Raw genomic sequence first — 20,864 nt, forward strand, 5'->3', positions numbered from 1 at the left:
CAGATGACACTTCACACAACACTGAGTGACGGTTGTTGCAGTGAACTGTTGTTGCAGTGAACTGTTGTTGCAGTGAACTGTTGCAGTGAGGGGACTCTTTGTCAAGTGTCTCGTTGCAGGTGGAATGAAATCAGGAGACTGCTGCAACAGTGAATGAGAGAGAGAGAGAGAGAGACAGACAGAGAGAGACAGAGAGAGAGAGACAGAGAGAGACAGAGAGAGACAGAGAGAGAGACAGAGAGAGACAGAGAGCCATGCCTACATTCCTCTTCTTCACGTCCAGGGGGGTGTGTAGTAGAGACATGCAGAGTCAGGGGGGTGTGGCTCCACAGCACACACACACCCACCCCCCCACCCACCCACACCCACACCCACACACACACACACCCACACACACACACACACACACACACACACACACACACACACACACACACCCACCCACACCAAAATGAAATGAGAGATTTCATTCAGTGTTACTGGCTGTATCCAAGTTACATCCACATCTTCTGTCATTGTCAGAATCAGGACAAATAGCCAAAACGTAAGGTGTTCACCGTGCTACATCTCGTATTACCCTCACAACAGTTCACCACCACCACTCATAGAGACAAGCTCAAATCGTTTCCCATTACAAACAAAAGTGTGACAATTTATTTAACCACTAAAGAAATATTCAAATGATCTCACTGGTGACAGAAGCAGATAGACCGGAGTCATTACAACAGGAAGTAGATAGACCTGAGTCATTACAACAGGAAGTAGATAGACCTGAGTCATTACAACAGGAAGCAGGGAGAAACAAATGTTACTTTTGGCGGAACCTCTATTTACCGTCCTCAGTCACGGTTAAGGCTGATGTAGGGCTGATGGGGGGAGGGGGGAGGCGGAGGGGGGAGGGGAGAGGGGAGAGGGGAGAGGGGAGAGGGGGAGGGGAGAGGGGGGAGGGGAGAGGGGAGAGGGGAGAGGGTAATATGTCCATTACAATGAGCGTGAGAGAACAAGAGTGGGATGCAGTCCCTGAATACTCCAACGTTCCTCTCCTCCTTACTTACATTATAAACCTTCATGTGTAGGCTAGGTTGTAGCGATGCATGATGGGTATAGGGTGGGCAGAACAGAGTTCCCTGCCCTTGGTGGGTTTATAAATAGCCTAAGCATAATCTGCTGCTGCATCTATGGCAACGATAAAGGAATTAGGAGAACCGAGGGGGAACATGTCCAGCATCATAAAACGTTGATTCCAGTCGGCTACAGACAGAACAGACAGAACAGACAGAACAGGCAGAACAGACAGAACAGACAGAACAGAACAGAACAGACAGAACAGACAGAACAGAAACAACAGACAGAACAGACACCTCTGCTGTGGAACACGTTGAAGAGAGGAGGACAGTAATAATGGTTTACCAACACAGCCTCTCAATACTGTCTGTCTCTGCCTCTCTCACCAGAGAGGATGGAGAGAGAGAAAGGATGGAGAGAGAGGAGAGAGAGGAGGGAGAGAGAGAGAGAGAGGAGAGAGAGAGAGAGGATGGAGAGAGAGAGGAGAGAGAGAGAGGAGAGAGAGAGGATGGAGAGAGAGAGGAGAGAGAGAGGAGGGGGAGAGAGAGGAGGGAGAGAGAGAGAGAGGAGAGAGAGAGAGAGAGGATGGAGAGAGAGAGAGGAGAGAGAGAGAGGAGAGAGAGAGGATGGAGAGAGAGAGGAGAGAGAGAGGAGGGAGAGAGAGAGGAGAGAGAGAGAGGAGAGAGAGGATGGAGAGAGAGAGGAGAGAGAGAGGATGGAGAGAGAGAGAGGAGAGAGAGAGGAGAGAGAGAGAGAGGAGAGAGAGAGGAGGGAGAGAGAGAGAGAGGAGAGAGAGGAGAGAGAGAGAGGAGAGACAGTCTCTGAGAGGATGGAGGGAGAGAGAGGAGAGAGAGAGGATGGAGAGTCTCAGAGAGGAGGGAGAGAGTCTCACTGTAGAAGCCTTTCAGAGAGAGTTCTAACTGGAGTGTTCAGAGTTCTAACTGGAGTGTTCTAGAGTGTTCAGAGTCTAACGGCCAAGCTCCACCATGGCCATCGAGCGTTGCGTCTAATGTGCTTTGCGTCCGAAATTGGGATAAAATGCATTGTAATCAATGAAAGGTGCTCCACCTGCTGCGTTGCGTCAGCGTTGCGTTGCGTCCGATGGCTGCGTCCAAAGTAGACATTCAAAAAAGTTTGATTTTTGACGGTGGACGCAGACGTCACAATGAGACCAATTGTATATTTGCCCCACGTGGGGCGTGAGATGTATATTTACAATTGTAGTTGTTGGTTATAATTGTATAGCCTATTGGTTGTTTTCTGGTGTTGTTTTATTGTTTTGCTCTGTTTGTAGTGCACTTGATATTATGATATATATATTATATATTTTTTTATCAGCTGTTAAATCACCACAGCGGTTAATAGAGATAATACCAGATTGAAAATGCTTGTAGCCAACTACTCAGCTATTGCGAATTGCTATTCACGCGAGTCAGCTGTCAATCACCACAGGTGCTTGAAAGCTTGTTGCAGGAATGGACGACGAACGGCTGATCCTTGAGGTCGAAAAATATTATTTTTTATATGCGACTAGTTGTTGCTGTTGATATGTAACTAGATTTATGGTTAAGGATAGGGTTAGATTTAAAGTTAGGGCAAGGTTTAGGATTAGTGGTTAGTAAGTTGAAATGTTGTTGACAGTTAGTTGAACATCTACTGAACTAGCAACTATCTATTTGGGAATATGTAGATAAAATATTACCCTGATTGGAAAATGTTCTGTATGATGTTGTTATTGTTGTGGACATATTGCAGTCAAGGGTGAAATTATTCCCGTATACAAAAAATGCCAGTGGAGCTAGAGTAGAACGTTGACGTTGACGCAACGTTGACGCAACGCAGCAGGTGGAGCTTGGACAACGGGAAGTTGACGCAACGCCGATGGCGAGTTGACGCAACGCAGCAGGTGGAGCTTGGCCGTAACTGGAGAGTTCTAGAGTGTTCAGAGTTCTAACTGGAGTGTTCTGGAGTGTTCAGAGTCTAACTGGAGTGTTCTGGAGTGTTCAGAGTTCTAACTGGAGTGTTCTGGAGTGTTCAGAGTCTAACTGGAGTGTTCTAGAGTGTTCAGAGTTCTAACTGGAGTGTTCTAGAGTGTTCAGAGTTCTAACTGGAGTGTTCTAGAGTGTTCAGAGTTCTAACTGGAGTGTTCTGGAGTGTTCAGAGTCTAACTGGAGTGTTCTGGAGTGTTCAGAGTCTAACTGGAGTGTTCTGGAGTGTTCAGAGTCTAACTGGAGTGTTCTAGAGTGTTCAGAGTCTAACTGGAGTGTTCTGGAGTGTTCAGAGTTCTAACTGGAGTGTTCTAGAGTGTTCAGAGTCTAACTGGAGTGTTCTGGAGTGTTCAGAGTTCTAACTGGAGTGTTCTGGAGTGTTCAGAGTCTAACTGGAGTGTTCTGGAGTGTTCAGAGTCTAACTGGAGTGTTCTAGAGTGTTCAGAGTTCTAACTGGAGTGTTCTGGAGTGTTCAGAGTCTAACTGGAGTGTTCTGGAGTGTTCAGAGTCTAACTGGAGAGTTCTAGAGTGTTCAGAGTCTAACTGGAGTGTTCTGGAGTGTTCAGAGTCTAACTGGAGTGTTCTAGAGTGTTCAGAGTTCTAACTGGAGTGTTCTAGAGTGTTCAGAGTCTAACTGGAGTGTTCTGGAGTGTTCAGAGTCTAACTGGAGTGTTCTAGAGTGTTCAGAGTCTAACTGGAGAGTTCTGGAGTGTTCAGAGTTCTAACTGGAGTGTTCTGGAGTGTTCAGAGTTCTAACTGGAGTGTTCTAGAGTGTTCAGAGTTCTAACTGGAGTGTTCTAGAGTGTTCAGAGTCTAACTGGAGTGTTCTAGAGTGTTCAGAGTCTAACTGGAGTGTTCTAGAGTGTTCAGAGTCTAACTGGAGTGTTCTAGAGTCTTCAGAGTCTAACTGGAGTGTTCTGGAGTGTTCAGAGTCTAACTGGAGTGTTCTGGAGTGTTCAGAGTCTAACTGGAGTGTTCTGGAGTGTTCAGAGTCTAACTGGAGAGTTCTAGAGTGTTCAGAGTCTAACTGGAGTGTTCTGGAGTGTTCAGAGTCTAACTGGAGTGTTCTGGAGTGTTCAGAGTCTAACTGGAGTGTTCTGGAGTGTTCAGAGTCTAACTGGAGTGTTCAGAGTCTAACTGGAGAGTTCTAGAGTGTTCAGAGTCTAACTGGAGTGTTCTGGAGTGTTCAGAGTCTAACTGGAGTGTTCTGGAGTGTTCAGAGTCTAACTGGAGTGTTCTGGAGTGTTCAGAGTCTAACTGGAGAGTTCTAGAGTGTTCAGAGTTCTAACTGGAGTGTTCTAGAGTGTTCAGAGTTCTAACTGGAGTGTTCTAGAGTGTTCAGAGTCTAACTGGAGTGTTCTGGAGTGTTCAGAGTCTAACTGGAGTGTTCTAGAGTCTTCAGAGTCTAACTGGAGAGTTCTAGAGTGTTCAGAGTCTAACTGGAGTGTTCTGGAGTGTTCTACATGGAGCTTAAAAGCCAGGGTCCTTCCACAGGGACAGTCTAACAGTGGGACACACAGCAGCAGTAGCAATTACAACCACTCCAACATCACCTCCTCATGCTCCACTAAACTGAGGCTTCATTGTTGTACAGAGGGGAAAGCAAACCAGAGAAAACACAGAGCACAAGTAGCTTCCATTGAGAATGATGCATACACGCTGCACACTACTGCAGAAACACCAGTGGATCTTAATCATGACAGCGCTGTGTTCCCTCACCAGCAGACAAACAACATTTTCATTTTTCAGGATCTCTGAGACAAACTAGGAGCACATTGGGTGTGTGTGTGTGTGTGTGTGTGTGTGTGTGTGTGTGTGTGTGTGTGTCTGTGTGTGTGTGTGTGTGTGTGTGTGTGTGTGTGTCTCTACACATGACATAAGCCTACTTACTTTTTGATATAATTAAGAAAAATACACTGAAAACCACAGATGTTATTGATTTAAATCACATTAAGCATGTTTGCAGGAAAAGTGCTATACAAATAAAGGTTATTATTATTATTATTCTACTACTCCCTCTATACTACTATACACTACATATATATATATATATATATATATATATATATATATATATATATATATACTACAGTACTACTATACTACTCCCTCTCAGTGTGTGTGACCCCCCCCCCCCCCCCCCCACCTATGAGTCACACTGCAGCTGGGCCGATAGTCAATCATGGAGGAGACGTTCCCTCACCACTCCACTGCCTCTGAGAGTCTACCAGTAGCCTAGCATACTAAACCACTATACAGTAGCTACCATAGGGTTAGCATCAGTATACAGTAGCTATGACAGGGTTAGCATCAGCATACAGTAGCTATGGTAGGGTTAGGGCTATGAGGCCCGGCTATGTGTCCTGTGTCACCGTGGCTCCAGCAGCCTTTAGAAACAGACACGTGTGAGGGCCAGTCTTGATGACACTGACGTTAAACAACTGTGAGGCTGTGAGACACATGCAGATCAGTTATGAGATGGACAGGGCAACACTGCCATCTAGTGGGCGTTTGGGCATTTGTTATTTGTTATGAGATGATGGGCTTCAGAGAGGAAAGCCCTGAACTGAACTGTGGTCAACTGGGTTCATTAAATGCTTTCTAAAAGAGTCCTGAGGTAGAACCCCCTCTACCCCCTCTACCCCCTCTACCCTCCTCTACCCCCCTCTACCCTCCTCTACCCCCCTCTACCCTCCTCTACCCCCTCTACCCTCCTCTACCCCCTCTACCCTCCACCCCCTCTCTACCCTCCTCTACTTCTCTCTACCCCCTCTACCCCCCTCTACCCTCCTCTACCCCCTCTACCCCCCTCTACCCCCCTCTACCCTCCTCTACCCTCCTCTACCCTCCTCTACCCTCCTCTACCCCCCTCTACCCCCCTCTACCCTCCTCTACCCTCCTCTACCCCCCTCTACCTCCTCTACCCTCCTCTACCCCCTCTACCCTCCTCTACCCCCCTCTACCCTCCTCTACCCTCCTCTACCCCCTCTACCCCCTCTACCCTCCTCTACCCCCCTCTACCCCCTCTACCCTCCTCTACCCACTCTACCCTCCTCTACCCCCCTCTACCCACTCTACTTCTCTCTACCCCCTCTACCCTCCTATACCCTCCTCTACCCCCTCTACCCCCCTCTACCCCCTCTACCCTCCTCTACCCCCCTCTACCCCCTCTACCCTCCTCTACCCACTCTACCCTCCTCTACCCCCCTCTACCCTCCTCTACCCACTCTACTTCTCTCTACCCCCTCTACCCACTCTACTTCTCTCTACCCTCCTCTACCCACTCTACTTCTCTCTACCCTCCTCTACCCCCCTCTACTTCTCTCTACCCCCTCTACCCTCCTCTACCCACTCTACCCTCCTCTACCCTCCTCTACCCTCCTCTACCCCCCTCTACCCTCCTCTACCCCCCTCTACCCTCCTCTACCCTCCTCTACCCTCCTCTACCCCCTCTACCCTCCTCTACCCCCTCTACCCTCCTCTACCCTCCCTCTACCCCCCTCTACCCTCCTCTACCCCCCTCTACCCCCTCTACCCCCCTCTACCCTCCTCTACCCTCCTCTACCCCCTCTACCCCCCTCTACCCTCCCTCTATCCCCTCTACCCACACTCTGCACTCTACACACTATGTATTTGTTCAAATGTTAACACACTGTGTTCAAAACTGTGAAGAACATATTCAAAACAGAATGATTAATTATGGAAAAAAAGAATGATTAATTATGATTATGATTAATGCAGTAATCATATCGAAATGTCTAGAATAGCTATAGAATATACAATGAAATGAGATAGACTAGAAGCATCGCCAGGGAAGACATTAGATGTGACCAGAGGCAGACCAGAGCCCTCAGGAGTGAGACACTGTTTTGTGTGATTATTGTACTGTAGCCCTGGAAGTACTGGGGGGGGGCTTTGTTTGAATTTTTCATTTTCCACAAGTAAATGTACCGTAACTTACTTTCTACTGAAAACCCCCCCAAAAACACTAAAGGATAGAAGCAAATTGCGGCGTTTCTGATTCATTCTTGTTGCCTTAATACTTCACAGTTGTACAGTCAACTATTCTGTCTATGATTACTATGAATCAAACCATTCTTATAATGAAATATTCATTCTTGTGAAAATCATTCAAACTATGTAATGCTCCAAAAAACCTTCATGTTTTGCACCAGTTATGATTAAACACAAACACTTCTATCAATGTCTTTTTTCCATTAACTATTGTCTTTTTAAATGTTTTATCTATTTACTTCTTATATTTGCTTTTATTCATTGTAATTTGTATTTTCTTATGCTCCTCTTGCTGTATTTTTAAATAATGCATGTAAAGCACTTTGAATTGCCCCTGTTGTATGAAATGTGCTATACAAATAAACTTGCCTTGCCTTGCCTCCCTGTTGTTAGTGTGTTGTAGGTCAGAGTCAGGGGTGGCGCTAGGGGGTGGCTACTTGGGCTCAAGCCCCGGATGTTTTACTTAAAAAAAAAAATAAAAAAAACTCTCGTGAGTAATGTGCAGTACCGGAGTCTCTTCCGAAGTCTCTCTCTCGAAGGAATTGTAAGGATGGATATCCCAAAGTTGTTTTCAACAAAACAATCGCCAAGAACTGTTGCAGCAGCAGTATCAGCAGCTGACAACAATGACATCACCAGCAGTGATGACATAGATGATGTTTCAGGTTTGTGAATCTTATTAGAAAGGTGACTGACTCACTGACACTACTTTTCCGGTTTGCTAATGCTAGCTGGCTATCATAACATAACGTTATGTTTATAATGAAAATGAAACATAGCAAGGTACTGTTACGGTACATGGTAAGAAATCAAACAAAGGATAATACTTATACAAATAAAGTGAATAACAGGCTGATAGTCTTTGATATCTGCACTCTGGTTGACTGAGTAACAAGTGAAAAAGAATGATGTAACGTTAATGTTACAGCTAGTAAACATGGAGTAACCATATTAAGTATGCCCTTATGGTAGTCTGTATGTATACAGAATATGACTCAAATCTATCCTAAGATGTAACGCTAACTAACTAAGTTTGTTTAATGTCCCAGGGGGGATTTGATTTCACAGTACTATACACAGGCCAACAATACATGTAATATATCGTCATATAACACAGGACAAGACTCTAAATACAATATAAGTGGTGAGCACAGAGTCTGCCCTGATATACATACTGTAACATAACTAGCCTCAGCCCATCAATTATGTAATTCTATACAAATATAAATGATGGTGACTGACAGGGGGAGCTACGTGTGCTGACCTCCCTCTGTGCCCAGAACCACCACAATTAGTTTGCTTCATTAAAGGGTGTGAATGTATATGTGTGGTGGCCTGGGAAAACCCGTCGGATGTCGCTGGCGTTCGTTTGTGGCAAAGAGCAAAAATAGATGGAAATCGCGATTTTGGCGATTTTGATATTATGTGGTATTCTAGTACTTTGAACTCCATACTACATTATGGTGAATAAACATTTTAAGAAAACAAAAGAGAAAGTACTTGTTTTATACCGACGAGGCGAGCAGACTAACACCGCATCACAAGCAGACAAACGAGACCGGCCGATCTGCATAGGCTCCTCCCCCGACCCGGAGGAGAAAGGAGTCGGGGGCAGCATGGGGGCAGCATTTCTCACCTTTCACTTTTTTTGACATGATACATTAAAATGCTCATAACTTTTTTAAATAAAGGGCTATCTCAGTCATTCAACCAGTTATGAATAGCTGAGAACTTCTAATTTATGGAAATATAAAAAAATGAAAATGTCAAAATGCCACCATGTGAAGGGTTTTCCCAGGCCACCACACATATGTGTTCTCCAGTGCCTTTTGTCCGCTTTAAGGTGGTGGTAAGTTGAAGGTTGAAGGCAAATTTTTCCGGCGCGCTCTGCGCGCACATTATATTCTCCCTCTGGGCTAAGCCCCGGATCTCCTACAATCCTAAATCCGCCCCTGGTCAGAGTTATGAATGACTGTTGCTTTCTGAGTGAACATTGCTGTTAGTAATGTAGATGCATGTTAGTAATGTAGATGCATGTTAGTAATGCAGATGCATGTTAGTAATGTAGATGCATGTTAGTAATGTAGATGCATGTTAGTAATGTAGATGTATGAAGAGTTCAGTTTTGACTGAAGTCACATGAGACTTAGCTGAGACTTACTTACCTGTGTCTAGGTGCAGGGTAGGGTGTTACCTGTGTCTAGGTGCAGGGTAGGGTGTTACCTGTGTGTAGGTGCAGAGTAGGGTGTTACCTGGCTGTGTGTAGGTGCAGGGTAGGGTGTTACCTGGCTGTGTCTAGGTGCAGGGTAGGGTGTTACCTGTGTCTAGGTGCAGGGTAGGGTGTTACCTGGCAGTGTGTAGGTGCAGGGTAGGGTGTTACCTGTGTGTAGGTGCAGGGTAGGGTGTTACCTGTGTGTAGGTGCAGGGTAGGGTGTTACCTGGCAGTGTGTAGGTGCAGGGTAGGGTGTTACCTGTGTGTAGGTGCAGGGTAGGGTGTTACCTGGCTGTGTGTAGGTGCAGGGTAGGGTGTTACCTGTGTCTAGGTGCAGGGTAGGGTGTTACCTGGCTGTGTGTAGGTGCAGGGTAGGGTGTTACCTGTGTCTAGGTGCAGGGTAGGGTGTTACCTGTGTCTAGGTGCAGGGTAGGGTGTTACCTGTGTCTAGGTGCAGGGTAGGGTGTTACCTGTGTGTAGGTGCAGGGTAGGGTGTTACCTGTGTCTAGGTGCAGGGTAGGGTGTTACCTGGCAGTGTGTAGGTGCAGGGTAGGGTGTTACCTGGCTGTGTGTAGGTGCAGGGTAGGGTGTTACCTGGCAGTGTGTAGGTGCAGGGTAGGGTGTTACCTGTGTGTAGGTGCAGGGTAGGGTGTTACCTGGCTGTGTGTAGGTGCAGGGTAGGGTGTTACCTGTGTCTAGGTGCAGGGTAGGGTGTTACCTGTGTCTAGGTGCAGGGTAGGGTGTTACCTGGCAGTGTGTAGGTGCAGGGTAGGGTGTTACCTGGCTGTGTAGGTGCAGGGTAGGGTGTTACCTGGCAGTGCGTCCCACTCTGTGGATGTAGGTGTTTGCGTCCTCAGGACAGTCGTACTGCAGCACCCAGTTAACAGAAGGAAAATCTACCGACCAGAACAACCAACACAGTTTAACCATCCGACATTTTACATCAAACAAATTTGCCAAATGTAGATTTTTTTTGGGTCCATTTGTGTCCTTATCCCAACTGAATAAATGAATATCAAACCTGCTAACTAACCTGCTAACCTGCTAACACGCTAACCTGCTAACACGCTAATCTGCTAACCCAGCCTGCTAACCTGCTAGTCTGCTAATCTGCTAACCTGTTAACCTGCTAACCTGCTAACATGCTAACCTAGCTAGCTAGCGTCTCACCCAGGCCTCTGGCAGCGATGTCGGTGGCGAACAGCACGGCGTTCTTCTTCTTGAGGAACTCCTGGTAGACCTCCACCCTCTTCATCTGCTGCTGCTTCCCGTGCAGCGCTAGCATGGGCATGCCCGGACGCAGCCGGCAGAACACACGGAACATGTACTGCACCTAGAACCAGAACACACAGGACAGCAGTGTTCAGCTCTGAACAGGTACGCTACACAGGTGAGCGGGTTATCTTAATAACGGGGCGGCTGTGGTGCAGGAGGTAGAGTCGCCGCCTAATGACCACAAGGTTGGCAGATCGGCGGTTCGAGCCCCGGCTGGCCACATGTCGAAGTGTCCTTGGGCAAGACACTGAACCCCAAAATTGCTCCCAGTGAGCGGGCCGGCGCCTTGCATGGCAGCTTGCCGCCATTGGTGTGTGAATGTGTGTGTGAATGGGTGAATGGGAGGCTGTTGTAAAGCGCTTTGGAGCAGCTTTGGAGCAGCAAAAAAAGCGCTATATAAGTGCAGTCCATCTACCATTTTACCATTTAATGTGTGTAGACATAAGGAGAGGACACAGGGGTGTTTCATATGGCTGTCGCAGGGCTCAGACATCGGCCAATGGAAGTGAACGTTTTCTACGACCAATGTTGTCCCCGAGGAGAGGCTGGGGGTCCCCGAGGAGAGGCTGGGGGTCCCCGAGGAGAGGCTGGGGGTCCCTGAGGAGAGGCTGGGGGTCCCAGAGGAGAGGCTGGGGGTCCCCGAGGAGAGGCTGGGGGTCCCAGAGGAGAGGCTGGGGGTCCCAGAGGAGAGGCTGGGGGTCCCAGAGGAGAGGCTGGGGGTCCCAGAGGAGAGGCTGGGGGTCCCAGAGGAGAGGCTGGGGGTCCCCGAGGAGAGGCTGGGGGTCCCTGAGGAGAGGCTGGGGGTCCCTGAGGAGAGGCTGGGGGTCCCCGAGGAGAGGCTGGGGGTCCCTGAGGAGAGGCTGGGGGTCCCAGAGGAGAGGCTGGGGGTCCCAGAGGAGAGTTTTGAGAGCCAGTTAGGAGACACTCTTACCTCTTTGCAGCAGGCGAAAAAGACGATGACTTTCTTCTGCAGGTGGCTCCTGATGAAGGAGAACAGCATGTCCACCTTCTGGTGCAGCTCACAAACTACATAGTTCTGCTCCAGGGTGGCTGGGGTGCTGGGGAGCAGAGACACAGGGGGGTTAGGAGAGAGCAGAGACACAGGGGGGAGCAGAGACACAGGGGGGAGCAGAGAGACAGGAGGGTTAGGAGAGAGCAGAGAGACAGGAGAGAGCAGAGAGACAGGAGAGAGCAGAGAGACAGGAGAGAGCAGAGAGACAGGAGAGAGCAGAGAGACAGGAGAGAGCAGAGAGACAGGAGAGAGCAGAGAGACAGGAGAGAGCAGAGAGACAGGGGGGAGCAGAGAGACAGGGGGGTTAGGAGGAACAGAGAGATCAGGAGGGGAGACAGAGGAACAGAGAGGAACAGAGAGGAACAGAGAGGAACACAGAGGAACACAGAGGACCACAGAGGAACAGAGAGGAACAGAGAGGAACAGAGAGGAACACAGAGGAACACAGAGGAACAGAGAGGAACACAGAGGAACACAGAGGAACAGAGAGGAACAGAGAGGAACACAGAGGACCACAAAGGAACAGAGAGGAACAGAGAGGAACAGAGAGGAACACAGAGGAACACAGAGGAACACAGAGGAACACACAGGAACAGAGAGATCAGGAGGGGAGACAGAGGAACACAGAGGAACAGAGAGGAACAGAGAGGAACAGAGAGATCAGGAGGAACAGAGAGGAACACAGAGGAACACAGAGGAACAGAGAGGAACAGAGAGGAACACAGAGGAACACAGAGGAACACAGAGGACCACAGAGGAACAGAGAGGAACAGAGAGGAACACAGAGGAACACAGAGGAACACAGAGGACCACAGAGGAACAGAGAGGAACAGAGAGGAACACAGAGGAACAGAGAGGAACAGAGAGGAACAGAGAGGAACACAGAGGAACACAGAGGAACACAGAGGAACAGAGAGGAACACAGAGGAACACAGAGGAACAGAGAGGAACAGAGAGGAACACAGAGGAACACAGAGGAACAGAGAGGAACAGAGAGGAACACAGAGGAACACAGAGGACCACAAAGGAACAGAGAGGAACAGAGAGGAACAGAGAGGAACACAGAGGAACACAGAGGAACACACAGGAACAGAGAGATCAGGAGGGGAGACAGAGGAACACAGAGGAACAGAGAGGAACAGAGAGATCAGGAGGAACAGAGAGATCACTGGTTGCTCCTACCTGAACTTGGCCTTCTCGTGCACCCAGACGTACTCCGGGTCTTTGAGGCTGAGCCGGGCCAGGTCCTTGACTGACTTGGTCTGCGTGGCAGAGAACAGCAGCGTCTGGCGCGTCCTGGGGAGGTTCTCCACGATGGCGTTGATGGTGTCTGCAAAGCCCATGTCCAGGATCCGGTCTGCCTCGTCCAGAACTGGAGGGACAGAGCAGAGAGGGTTAATCACCATGACAACATGTTCCTCTCACAGCAGAGAGGGTTAATCACCATGACAACAGCAGAGATGGTTAATCACCATGACAACAGCAGAGAGGGTTAATCACCATGACAACAGCAGAGAGGGTTAATCACCATGACAACAGCAGGTTCCTCATACAGAGCAGAGAGGGTTAATCACCATGACAACAGCAGAGAGGGTTAATCACCATGACAACATGTTCCTCACAGAGCAGAGAGGGTTAATCACCATGACAACAGCAGGTTCCTCTCACAGAGCAGAGAAGGTTAATCACCATGACAACAGCAGGTTCCTCTCACAGAGCAGAGAGGGTTAATCACCATGACAACAGCATGTTCCTCACACAGCCACGGTCTCTGTCCAGGTCAGGTCTAACCCATCAGAGTCTGAAGTCTGAGTGACGTAACAAGCAGTGATCAAACCATCGGCACAGTCATACGCTGCATATCAAGTATTCAGACTGCTTCACTTATTCCACATTTTCTTGTGTTATAGACTCAACTTAAAATGGATTAAATACAAATAATTTTCCATCAATCCACACACAATACGCCAGAAGGACAAAGCAAAAACACGCTTTGAAATTTCAGTAAATGTATTAACATTTTAGTCAATCTTAGTGCAAGGATAATACTTCATGTAATTTTGGAATTAATATATTTGTTTTTATAGGGTCTCTAATTTTAATACATTTACGAAAAACATGTTTTTCACTTTGTCATTCTGAGGTACTGTGTGTGGATTGATGGAAAATGTTATCAATTTTAAATTGAGTCTATAGTAATAGTCTATAACACAAGAAAATGTGTACCTAGCATGTACGTGTACCTAGCATATAGCTATGCGTGTACCTAGCATGTAGCTATACGTGTACCTAGCATATAGCTATGCGTGTACCTAGCATGTAGCTATACGTGTACCTAGCATATAGCTATGCGTGTACCTAGCATGTAGCTATACGTGTACCTAGCATATAGCTATGCGTGTACCTAGCATATAGCTATGCGTGTACCTAGCATGTAGCTATGCGTGTACCTAGCATGTAGCTATACGTGTACCTAGCATGTAGCTATGCGTGTACCTAGCATGTGCAGGTCCGAGGCGTGGAAGGTGGCCGTCTCATCCATGTGTTGCAGCAGCCTTCCCGGGGTGCAGATGATGATGTTGGTGCGGTGGATCTTCTCTGACTCCGTCTTCAGGTCCTGAAACAAACAAACACATCAGAGGTTTGACTCTACAACTACTACTACTATACTACTATACTACTACTACTACTATTCTACTACTACTACTACTACTACTATTACTACTACTACTATTCTACTACTACTACTACTATTATATTACTACTACTATTATATTACTATTATATTACTACTACTACTACTATTACTACTACTGCTACTACTACTACTACTACTACTACTACTACTACTACTACTACTACTACTATTACTATTACTATTACTACTACTACTACTATTACTACTACTACTACTACTACCACCACTACTACTACTATTACTACTACTACTACTACTATACTACCACTACTACTACTACTACTACTACTACTACTACTACTACTACTATTACTACTACTATCACTACTACTACCACCACTACTACTACTATTACTACTACTACTACTACTACTATTACTACTACTACTACTACTACTACTACTACTACTACTACTACTACCACCACTACTACTACTACTACTACTCCTACTATGGTACAGACGTGCATGAATCTTATATGAATGTCCCTGTGACCAACGTGTAGCTGGTTCTCACTCAAGAAAAGAGGTTGGGTTTCTTCTAGTATATTTCATTCAGGGATCAGAAGTGAAATGTTTCAACCTTCAGGCCAAGTGTCTTTATCTCTGCAGGTTACAGGCTCACGTGTGCTCCTGAAGTTCAGGTACATTCAACAGCAACATCCTCCAGACATAGATAACAAAAACAAGGAAAGTACCTTTCCCCCGATGATGAGGCCCGCAGAGAACTCGTGGTTCTTGCCCACCTTGCGGAGAACCTCGAAGGTCTGGTAGGCCAGCTCCCGCGTGGGGGAGACGATGAGGGCGCCCAGGCCGTCCAGGGCCGTCCACTGCTGCCGGTACAAACACTCCAGAACCTGTTGACCCAAACACACTGTAACACTCCAGCACCTGAGACCCAAACACACTGTAACACTCCAGCACCTGTTGACCCAAACACACTGTAACACTCCAGCACCTGTTGACCCAAACACACTGTAACACTCCAGCACCTGGTGACCCAAACACACTGTAACACTCCAGAACCTGTTGACCCAAACACACTGTAACACTCCAGAACCTGGAGACCCAAACACACTGTAACACTCCAGAACCTGTTGACCCAAACACACTGTAACACTCCAGAACCTGGTGACCCAAACACACTGTAACACTCCAGAACCTGGTGACCCAAACACACTGTAACACTCCAGAACCTGTTGACCCAAACACACTGTAACACTCCAGAACCTGGTGACCCAAACACACTGTAACACTCCAGAACCTGGTGACCCAAACACACTGTAACACTCCAGCACCTGGTGACCCAAACACACTGTAACACTCCAGAACCTGTTGACCCAAACACACTGTAACACTCCAGAACCTGGTGACCCAAACACACTGTAACACTCCAGAACCTGGTGACCCAAACACACTGTAACACTCCAGCACCTGAGACCCAAACACACTGTAACACTCCAGAACCTGTTGACCCAAACACACTGTAACACTCCAGAACCTGGTACAGGGTATATACAGGAATCTTGAGGTTAAATCCAATACCTTTCTAAGACTTTTTAAAGACCTTGTCAATATTTTTCCAGACCTCACCGCCACTTCGAGCTGTAACCGTTGACATCAGTGACACCTTTAACTTAACAGTCTTAGTTTGCAATAGACTAGACCACTATCATACAACACAATTTCCGGTTCATCTTTGTTTTTTAATAAAAACGAATACATTCACGAACTTTTACTAATAGTTTTTAGGACTCAAACTCTTTGGACAGAGTCTAATTCAGAACAAAATTCAAGACCTCATAAAATCGTGATAAGACTTTTTAATACTTATTAAGGGTCTTGATTTTCCCAAAATTTATTCATCAACTATTAATACTTTTCAAGACACCGCGGATACCCTGTGGTAACCCTAACACACTGTAACACCTGAGACACAAACACACTGTAACACCTGAGACACACACACACTGTAACACCTGAGACACACACACACTGTAACAGCTGAGACACACACACACACACACACACCACACACACACACACACACACACACACACACAACAACAACACTGTCGACATCAACAGACTCAAATGTTCTGTGAAACACCAACATGGTCGAATGAAACTGAACTGCAGCAATGCCACCAAACACCAGTAACCAAACACCAGTAGGATCTGCTAGTTTATAACCAAACACCAGTAAGATCTGCTAGTTTATAACCAAACACCAGTAAGATCTGCTAGTTTATAACCAAACACCAGTAAGATCTGCTAGTTTATAACCAAACACCAGTAGGATCTGCTAGTTTATAACCAAACACCAGTAAGATCTGCTAGTTTATAACCAAACATTAGTAGGACCTGCTAGTGTGACATGGGGCAGGGTTAGGGTTAGGTAGTGTGACATGGGGCAGGGTTAGGGTTAGGTAGTGTGACATGGGGCAGGGTTAGGGTTAGGGGCTAGTGTGACATGGGGCAGGGTTAGGGTTAGGTAGTGAGACATGGGGCAGGGTTAGGGTTAGGTAGTGAGACATGGGGCAGGGTTAGGGTTAGGTAGTGTGACATGGGGCAGGGTTAGGGAGGGTTAGGTGTCAGTATGTTGTTTCCTTACAGGGATGAGGAAGGCCAGGGTCTTTCCAGAGCCGGTCTTAGCCGCTCCCAGGACGTCCTTCCCCTGCAGAGCAAAGCCGATGGTCTGCCTCTGGATCTCTGTGGGCTGGCGGTACTGAGCCTCCATCAGACCTGGAGGAAACACAACCCGTCACTGTGAAGGAGCTCGGCATCAGCTGGCACAGTTATTTGACCCTACAGGTCTGATATTAGTAACGGATAGTACCTCTCAATGTATTCTTTGAGATGGGAAAATCGGAGAAGCGGAGAGCATCCTTGGAGTTTATCTGGAAGAGAAGGTGTTGGAGGTGTTATTAGATGTTCTGTCATTTAACAAACTTGCTGACAAGCTGAGGTTAATGACGATGACTCGTTTGGGTAATAATGAACATGTTTCACCTGGTCGTATTTGCTGACAAGCCTCTGGATGTTCTCTCTCTCCACCTGCCACTCCGGTCTCTTCTTCTGTCTGCTCTCCTGCTTCACTCGGGTTTTCGTCTTGTTGTATTTTTTCTTCCACAGCTCGAAGTTCCTTACAGGATCACTGGTGTCGCTTTTCTTCCCTGGTTTCTTGGTCTTGTAAGACTCACGTTTACCCTCGTTCATGGTTAAAACAACGACTACCAATGTAACCCGTGTGTGTTACGCCTGCGTTGTGTTCTGGTGGTGTGTGGGGCAATAACGAGGCCGGAGGCAGAACTGGGTCTCTGGTTCACTTTAGTGGAGCTGTGTGACATACAGAACATACACACAATGTATCAGGTAGGCTAACATCAGTCTGGTTAGTTGTCTCGCTCCCCTCTTAAAAGACGATCTAGAGATCTGTCACTATATATATGAATATGTATTCATACATATATATATATACACAATAGACATCAGCATCATCAGCTCATAGATACATAGATAATAAAAATAAACAATTTGGCAATATTCTATCATACATCAGAAAACCCATATTTCGTTTCCTAAACAAATATAAAAATAACAGCATCAATATTATTAATCAGTATTGACATACAACATGTTGCAATAACAGCCACACCAGCTGTATATAGCTACTGGTGTGGACTAAATCATGAGGCTATCAAGCTTACCTCCCATTACACAGTCAATAAATACACAGTAAATTAAAAAAAACGTTTTCAAATTAAACAGACCAAACATCTCCATACCTGTGTGACATACACCTCACGTTTACCCTCGCTCATGGTTAAAACAACGACTACTAAATGTTCATATACACAAATGTTCGATAGTTAGACCCTAACCATAGACACGCATGTGGTCGCAGGAATATGACGTGTTACAAACAAGTCTACAGTATGTTGTCGCCCACGAATGACGTAGCGCTCGAGATGGACAATGTGGGCGTGTCCATGTGACTGCCTCTTGTCCAATCAAATAAAGGGACTTATAAAGTCATTGTAAAAATGTTTTGATGAAAAATAAATCTTACGATGTATTATTATTCTGCATCAGTCATCAATAACATGTTATTATGTTAAGAGCTGGTTGGTTGTCCTGTCACTCAAACAAACACATCTCCAACATGACGAAAATAAACCTCTTTTAAATAATGCATATATATAATAATAATAATGCATATGTAATATTATAATGCATATCACTGGAAACCCGAACACATGTTGTAAACATAACGTTTAGAGTTGTAAACACATCTCGCTGATCCCCTTTAAACACACATGTGGAGGTTCGTAGAGACATGATGATCAGACCTGCTCTCACTGAGACAAACAGCTGTGAAATGAATAGAAGCTTATGGTTGTATTAGGGTTAGGGTTATCTATGAGAGACTATAGTTATGGTTGTAATGTTTCTATTGACAGGTAGTGATGCAGTGTTGCAGTCATAGTTAGTAAAGCAGTGTAATAACCATGACTTTGTTCCAGTTGTTAAAAGGGTGTAACAGCGCCCTCTACTGGTGGAGGTTGTTAAAAGGGTGGCATAGCGCCCTCTACTGGTGGAGGTTGAGAAAAGCTTATAAGACTTTTTACAGAATGTACTGAATGTACCAGAATCTTCTCTTCAGTGGTCCAAGAGAGCCACACACAGTCTTGACTTATTGAAAATGGTGGCTGATCATATTTTAATGTATATGACATTGGAAAAAAGATACGGTACGTTTAACCAGAACTAAGAGCAAAAATGTAAATGTGTTTAAAGAGAAGCTGCTGGTGTCACTACTTGATCTCCAGTGGTTTTGTTTTAGGGGGGCTGGGGGGTGATCTCAACAGGGATCTAGGTTTGCGTTTTAGAAATGCTGCATGTACTCTCATCTCTTCCAGAACGGTTCTGTTGTCCTCTGTTTCAGTACGAGTCAACAAGGGAGGACGTCTATGTTAGTCATTGTGTCACCACTCCCGTCTCTGGGGACAGAACTGGACAGCGCATCAGGAGTTGGGTTCGAGGGCCCGGTGGTTGTTTATGGAATTACAACGGGTTACTTTCACCTACAGTGGAGTTGTTATCTTAACATTTTATTTGCTCTGTGCCATTTTTAGATTTAATGTATTTTTGCTATAAACACGTCAACAAATACATTCTAATGGAATGTTCCGGTACAGGGGGTTTGAGGGACCAAACATACTTTGGTGAATCTTTTTGACCAATGAAAAGCATTCCTGCACATGTGTATGGGCTCATGACTGGATGTGAGAATGCCATAGATGTTAACCTTGGGTTGTTGTGTAAAAGAGAATTCTTGAAGTGTGTTGTTTTTGTAGTATCTCGTATTTCCTACTATTTCAAAAGGACTTGAATGGACTGAATTAACTGAATAAAGTGATGGAGCAAAAATCTAATCTATCCAATAAACTGTATCGTACTGTATGCTACTGGGTTTAACTCACCGTTCAATCAAGGCAACGTACTTTGTGACATCAAGCTTACGCTGTTGTACTGTACCCAGTAAACAAAGAGTCCAAAAGACGTCCTCAGGGAAGCCGGAATGTGGGTTCAGATGACGTCTTTCTAGGACGTCCAGATGACATCTTTAGGACGTCTTATGGACTACAGTAGTCCATAAGACGTCATCTGGACGTCCTAGAAAGACGTCATCTGAACCCACATTCCGGCTTTCCTGAGGACATCTTTTGGACTCTTTGTTTACTGGGTAAGTTCCTGCAGGTTAAGTTGGTGATCAGATCTTTACTGTAAATGAGAGTCGCATTTTGTTATTCAGTGTTCATACTCAACTCAGCAGGCAGCTCAGGACTGTCAGTTGAGACTTACTCAAGTTACTACATTTGAAATACAGGATATCATATGTAGGTCTTTGATGACATTCAGTTGTTGTTTTTAAAGGTGCTGTTCTCTTTTTGCCTTCTGAAAGCCCCCAACCTATTCAGATAGACTCTGAAATGAAAACAATGCCCCGATATTGTGGGGCGATAGACTTCAACCACCTAGTTGTGTGCTTGAATGTGAAAACATCTTGTCTCAGTAACTGGAGTATGATGATATTGTCGGATATTATAACAAAAATAAATCTGTTCAGGAATAGCGATGGATCCATGTCTGTTAATGCTGCCAGTTGTTTGTTTTGTTATAGAGCTCAGGTAAGAACTATGGTGTGAAACCTGATCATTCATTCCTGTCAACCTCTTCCTCCATAACATAGAAATGTCATTTCTAGAAGCCTGTGTGACTAACATGTATTGTGATGCAGTCCTATGGCAGAGTCCTCCATCCCCACTAGGATGACTAATATACTACTGTCGGTGGATAATATCCCATGGTCATCTCACACTCCGTTTGCAGTAACCTCAAGGTGAGTGATGTGGATAGTGAGTTGGACTGGTGATCGGAAGGTTGCGAGTTCAAATCCCACCTGAAACACCACCACTAGTGTGTCCTTGAGTAAGACACTTGACTTAGCCCTCAGTTACTCCAGGGGGGAATGCCCCTGTAATGTGTAATTGTAAATCGCTTTTGGATTAAAAGAGTCTGCTAAATGGTAAATTCT

At 45.9% G+C, this 20,864-nt stretch overlaps 1 protein-coding gene across 1 annotated transcript in view; it reads right to left on the minus strand.

Annotated features, from left to right (window-relative positions):
• Positions 1-18,141, minus strand: part of ddx10 (DEAD (Asp-Glu-Ala-Asp) box polypeptide 10) — an 88,280-nt gene extending 70,139 nt beyond the window's left edge. Inside the window, exons 1-10 of the mRNA XM_080530233.1 lie at positions 18,052-18,141; positions 17,276-17,602; positions 17,103-17,163; positions 16,878-17,008; positions 14,962-15,120; positions 14,063-14,183; positions 12,749-12,938; positions 11,486-11,612; positions 10,450-10,612; positions 10,091-10,175 (exon numbers count right to left, since the gene is read on the minus strand). Coding sequence (XP_080386359.1) covers positions 10,091-10,175; positions 10,450-10,612; positions 11,486-11,612; positions 12,749-12,938; positions 14,063-14,183; positions 14,962-15,120; positions 16,878-17,008; positions 17,103-17,163; positions 17,276-17,482 — 1,244 coding nt within the window. The 5' untranslated portion in view covers positions 17,483-17,602; positions 18,052-18,141. The remainder of the gene's footprint in view (positions 1-10,090; positions 10,176-10,449; positions 10,613-11,485; positions 11,613-12,748; positions 12,939-14,062; positions 14,184-14,961; positions 15,121-16,877; positions 17,009-17,102; positions 17,164-17,275; positions 17,603-18,051) is intronic.
• Positions 18,142-20,864: the final 2,723 nt, after the last annotated feature.

This window comes from Nansenia antarctica (genome assembly GCF_963989245.1).
Source record: "Nansenia antarctica genome assembly, chromosome: 4".
NCBI lineage: Eukaryota > Metazoa > Chordata > Actinopteri > Argentiniformes > Microstomatidae > Nansenia > Nansenia antarctica.